Raw genomic sequence first — 5,313 nt, forward strand, 5'->3', positions numbered from 1 at the left:
CTCACAGGCAGGTTAAACAAGTGTGGAGTAATCGGCCCCAGATTTGATATGCAACTCAAAGATCTAGAAAAATGGCAGGAAAACCTGCTTACATCCCATCAATTGGTTTTATTGTACTGACAACCTCAGCGGGCATCATGGACCATGAAGAAGCAAGTTAAAAACACAAAGGAGGGAAAATCCTGGGAATATTTTTCTGAGAATATCATACATATGTGCAAATAAAATGTCTCAATGGACAAAAAGAAAATGTGTCTGTACCCAAGAATATTAAAACCTGGTTGGAGATACTATTAAGGAAAAAAAATTAAGATAAAGTACATGTACTAAATAACTGACACAGGTTAGAGGTCTCAAGTCCAGCTATGCATCACTTGTAGAGCTTTCTGAAAACACACATCCTCAGAGTCCACACATGTGGAATTCTGATTCATCATGTCTAGAAGTAGGCCTGATCTCTGTGGCTTTAACAGGCTCCCTAAAAATCTAATGCAGAGCCAGTTTTCTGAACCACTTGAGTAGGACACTTAGGAAGACTCCCATGAACCTTTTAGGGCTGTTGAGTGCTTACTGTGGAAATAGAAAAAAAAAGACTATTTAATAACAAAGAAAACCCCAATTCCTTCCTTCCCTGGATCTTCAGTTACACCGGGAACCGTCCTGCCTCCAACATGGCGATTGTTGACGTGAAGATGGTATCTGGCTTCATTCCCCTGAAACCAACTGTGAAAATGGTAGGAGTCTCTATTTTATTTACTGTTTTATATTTTTCTAGACTAAGACAATATTTTTTAAACCTTATAAATCAAACTCTATGAAAGACTGATACTTTCTCCAAACTTAGAAATATAATGTAGCATGTTTGTATTGCTGCCTCCATGAGCATAACACACTGTTGGAAGCCACACCTACTAGAAAAATAATGTCAACAGGTTCCTACTTTCATGTAGCTCAGAATCTTGAAGGTAAAGTATCTACATATAAACGAGTGAAAAATATATGAAAATGACAGATTGACATAAACTATAACTATTACAGAAGGTCAGACAAAATGAGATTGCTATAAATTAGAGCAAGCAAAAGAAGTAACAAAAACAAAATCACCTCCTGATTAAAAAATAGAATGTGAATTCAACCTTGAAATATATGCAATTCCCAAGTTTAGAATATTTAGTTCCTTTTCTTCAGATAAATCAGCTTTACACATAGGCCATATTAAACCCTACATCCCAATTAAAAGTTAATAAATTAACTTTTATTTTTAATTGTACAACATTATTGTCTTTACTTACAAAAAATATTAGAAGAAATATTATCCTCAGGCTTAATATAATTTGGTAATAAAATTCTTCTTTTCTCTGGGTTTCCCAGGGGCTTTCTTCTGTTTATTAACATTTGCAATGTCTTCATGTTCTTCAGCTTGAAAGATCTGATGATGTGAGCCGAACAGAAGTCAGCAACAACCATGTTTTGATTTACCTAGATAAGGTGAGAGTCCTACCACTCTAGTTGCAAAAAATCCTATATAATAAAAGCCTAATATGCTAAGTGTCCACTCATCCGGTCTTCGGTTTAAACAATCAAAGCATAGTATGCTGATATGCTAAGGCCGCTCTACCACTCACTATGACATGCATTGACCACCAGAGGGCAGATGCTCCAACTGGTAGGTTAGCTTGCTGCTGGGTTCCAGCCTATTGGGACTAAGCAAGATGGGCCGGACACACCCTGGAGCTCTCCTGCAGTCCCTCCCGGACTGGCCAACCTCCCGTGTCCCTCCCCGGTCCCAATTGTGCACCGGTGGGGTCCCTCACCCTGGCCTGCACCCTCTCGCAATCCAGGACCCCTCGGGGGATGTTGGAGGGCCCGTTTCAGCCAATCCCACAGGCCAGGCCAAGGGACCCCACTGGTGCATGAATTCATGCACCAGGCCTCTAGTAAAGATAATCCTTCTAAGGGAGATATCTAGGAAATGAAGGAAGGCATTTTTGAGACATCACTTCTATGCTAAATATTTGAGAATTCTAACATTAATTCCAGTACATGTTCTCCTCTCCTTCTTTATTTATATTTCATCTGGGGCTATGGAAAGAAATGGCTTATTATAATATTGGGTATTCATATTTCTAGGACATTATAAGCAAGAAATTCTCTACCAAATATGCTTATTATATCCTCAAGTTATTCTGAGTAATGTAAGGAAGTACCATTGGGTTTGTCAATTATTATATCAATAATACATCAACAATATAAAAGGGGAAAATACTGTCAATCTCAGCAAGGACTTGGACCATAAAGTAAATAGATCAGCCCACCAATAAGCCACTCTAATTTTATATTTATATGTTGTACATAGTTTATTTATTTATAGATTGATGAATATTGTAATTTACAAATTTATGAAATGTAAACAAGGTTACAATTATTGACCTTTTATATTCTTTTTTGAGTCAACACTAGTATTTCTGCAAGATAGAGAAATTAAATGGTGCCGAATTTCTGGATATTCAAAAATACATAGCTATCCAATCAATAAAATTCATATATCATTCACCTCTATGAACAAAATACTGATGGGGATATATGAATTGATTTATTTGTTTAAGAAACAATTGGGGAGCTTTCTGCACAATTTAAGAACCCTGTTAGTTGATTTTTTTAAATGGTGTTTTGCCCTAGCCAGTTTGGCTCAGTGAATAGAACATTGGCCTGTGGACTGAAGGATCCCAGGTTTGATTGTGGTCAAGGGCACGTACCTCAGTTGCAGGCTCGATGTCTGGCCCTGTTCAGTGTGCATGATGGAGGCAACCAATCGATGTGTCTCTCTCACATCAATGTTTCTCTCTCTCTGTCTCTCCCCCTCCTTTCCAATCTCTCTAAAAATCAATGGGAAAATATCCTCGGGTGATGATTAAGCAGAAATAAAAATAATAATAATAATTAAAAAAGAGTTTTTTCCCCAAACAAATGAATATTTAAAGTCATTCAAAGAAAAGAGAAGAAAGCTCATTTAATTCCCTTTTGCTTTCTAGGTGACAAATCAGACTCTGAGCTTGTCCTTCACGGTTCTCCAAGATATCCCAGTAAGAGATCTCCAACCAGCCATAGTGAAAGTCTACGATTACTATGAGACGGGTGAGTGTGAGCAATTTTTACACACAAATTAAATTCCTGATCACAGAAATTTAGATTTCAGAAACATGTAGGGGAAATTCATTACATTAATAGTTCTTAGCACTTCGTTTTGTCTTTATCAAATCTGATTCTCCTCTCTTTGCCTTCTATACATACATTATAGAAACTGCCTATAATGTAAATAAAGCAATTAATACGAAACATCTGTAAGATATTTAGTTCCCTTTTCTTCAGCTAATTCAACTATATAACAATATTTTATTTAAATAAGTTCAACATTGAACTGTCCCTTCAGGAGTACAGAGTAAAGGAAACATAATGTACTGTATTTGAAAAGTTAACAATATAAGGCAGCCAGGAATGCATCAAATGAATGCTGCTGATGTTTCTGACAAAATACAATTTCTCCCATAATATTCTTTCACTAACCTATATCCCATAAATGTTTGCTATCTCTCTCACTTCACCTAATGATTTTGTTTTTATGCAGATGAGTTTGCAATTGCTGAGTACAATGCTCCTTGCAGCAAAGGTAAGTAATTCACACTCCTTCCAAATGCAGTCAGAACCCCTTTGTTTTGTTCCTCAAATCTCCTCCATAAAATATTGGCTCAACACTCTTCATAGACATCATATTGCTCATGGTGTAACTTATTATAGAAAACTGCATTTATTTGGAGAGGACAGTGCTGCTTAAACCTCAGATAGTTCAGAGGATTGCTGATTTGATCATTATAAGTAATGGATCTTGTTGCCCACTATACTACTTGGTTTCCTTAGACACTATACGACCCAGATGTAAGAAAAGGAATCATCATTGATCAGAAAATCCAAGTTTATCTTAATTTTGTATTCTTTCCACCATCACACACAGATCAAGGAAATGAGTGAAGACTACGTCAATGAAAATGGCTTTGCTGGAGTTCCTGTTCCACAAACTGGGGTCTCCATGGAAGAAAATAGTTTTTGTAACTCTGAAGCTTAATGAATACACTGTTTTTTCTAGTCAATCTTTATCATGGTATCTTCAGTCATTCAATAAACATTTATTACATTTCCATATTAAATAAAATTTATGAAATAGAAATTTATAGCAATCAAGGGCTGAGCGACTTCAGAAAATGAAGAATGTTACAATGTTGTTGGTCTGAGTAGGCTTCATGTAGGTGTTACAGGGAAAAGAAGAAAATATTAAATTATGTACTAAAATAGTGTAAAATGTGTTTGGTCATGGGAATACCCTTCAAAAAGTCAAAGAGTGCATTTTATAAGAAAAGAAAATACTAACTTAACTAGAAAAGACTTTCCACATTAAAGGGAAGTAATGAAATACAAAGTTGAATAGGAGACAGCATAATTAACTAGGACATGACCTGAATTGGGGGTTATGTGTTCTCAGAGCCAAAGCTACCATTGACTAATATAAATAGTCAGTTAACCTTGGGTTTCAGAATCAATACAGGATGATAGATTGAAAACTTTGAAGGGGTGATGATACATGTAGAAGAGAGTTTTCTTAGAAGAAAGAATATATAGCACTCAAATATTAGACTGGATCACCTTTTTTCTGGAACTTTGAGCCAGAGTTCCGTTTCCAAAAACTGAGGCTTCATTGGAAGAAAATAGTTTTGTAACTCTGAAGCTTAATGAATACACCTTTTTTTCTAGTCAATCTTTATCATGGTATCCGCAGTCATTCAATAAACATTTATTACATTTCCATATAAAATAAAATTTATGAAATAAAAATTTATAGCAATCAAGGGCTGAGCCACTTCAGAAAATGAAGAATGTTACAGTGTTGTTGGTCTGAGTAGGCTTCATGTAGGTGTTGAAGCTCCGTGGAACCATAAAGGACACACTCAGGGGGCAGACTCAGTGAGCACCAAAGCCCCATTGAAGCAAGTCTTGCCCCGGAGGGGTGTCTCCAGCACAGAAGTTCCCCCACTGCAGACACAGCTGATTCTCACAGCCAATTGGCCTGGAGGTCAATTCCTCCCAGAGTTACCTACAACAATCAAGGCTTAACTACAACAAGACTGTGCACAAAGCCCACAAGGGGGTGCACCAAGAGTGTCTACCTCAGGTAATTGGGACACTTAGCACAGAAAGGCACCCTATCGACACAGTGAAGCATAAAAAATGCCGAGACAAAGAAACAGGACACAAACGACAGAA

General features: G+C 36.8%; 1 protein-coding gene across 1 annotated transcript in view; it reads left to right on the forward strand.

Moving 5' to 3' along the window:
• LOC102241992 (alpha-2-macroglobulin) overlaps nucleotides 1–4,411 on the forward strand; it is a 9,013-nt gene extending 4,602 nt beyond the window's left edge. The window contains exons 5-7 of the mRNA XM_005875963.2: nucleotides 3,033–3,135; nucleotides 3,626–3,667; nucleotides 4,010–4,411. Of these exons, the coding sequence (XP_005876025.1) occupies nucleotides 3,033–3,135; nucleotides 3,626–3,667; nucleotides 4,010–4,026 (162 nt within the window). The 3' untranslated portion in view covers nucleotides 4,027–4,411. The remainder of the gene's footprint in view (nucleotides 1–3,032; nucleotides 3,136–3,625; nucleotides 3,668–4,009) is intronic.
• Nucleotides 4,412–5,313: the final 902 nt, after the last annotated feature.

The sequence above is a fragment of the Myotis brandtii genome, unplaced genomic scaffold (assembly GCF_000412655.1).
Source record: "Myotis brandtii unplaced genomic scaffold, ASM41265v1 scaffold476, whole genome shotgun sequence".
Classification (NCBI taxonomy): domain Eukaryota; kingdom Metazoa; phylum Chordata; class Mammalia; order Chiroptera; family Vespertilionidae; genus Myotis; species Myotis brandtii.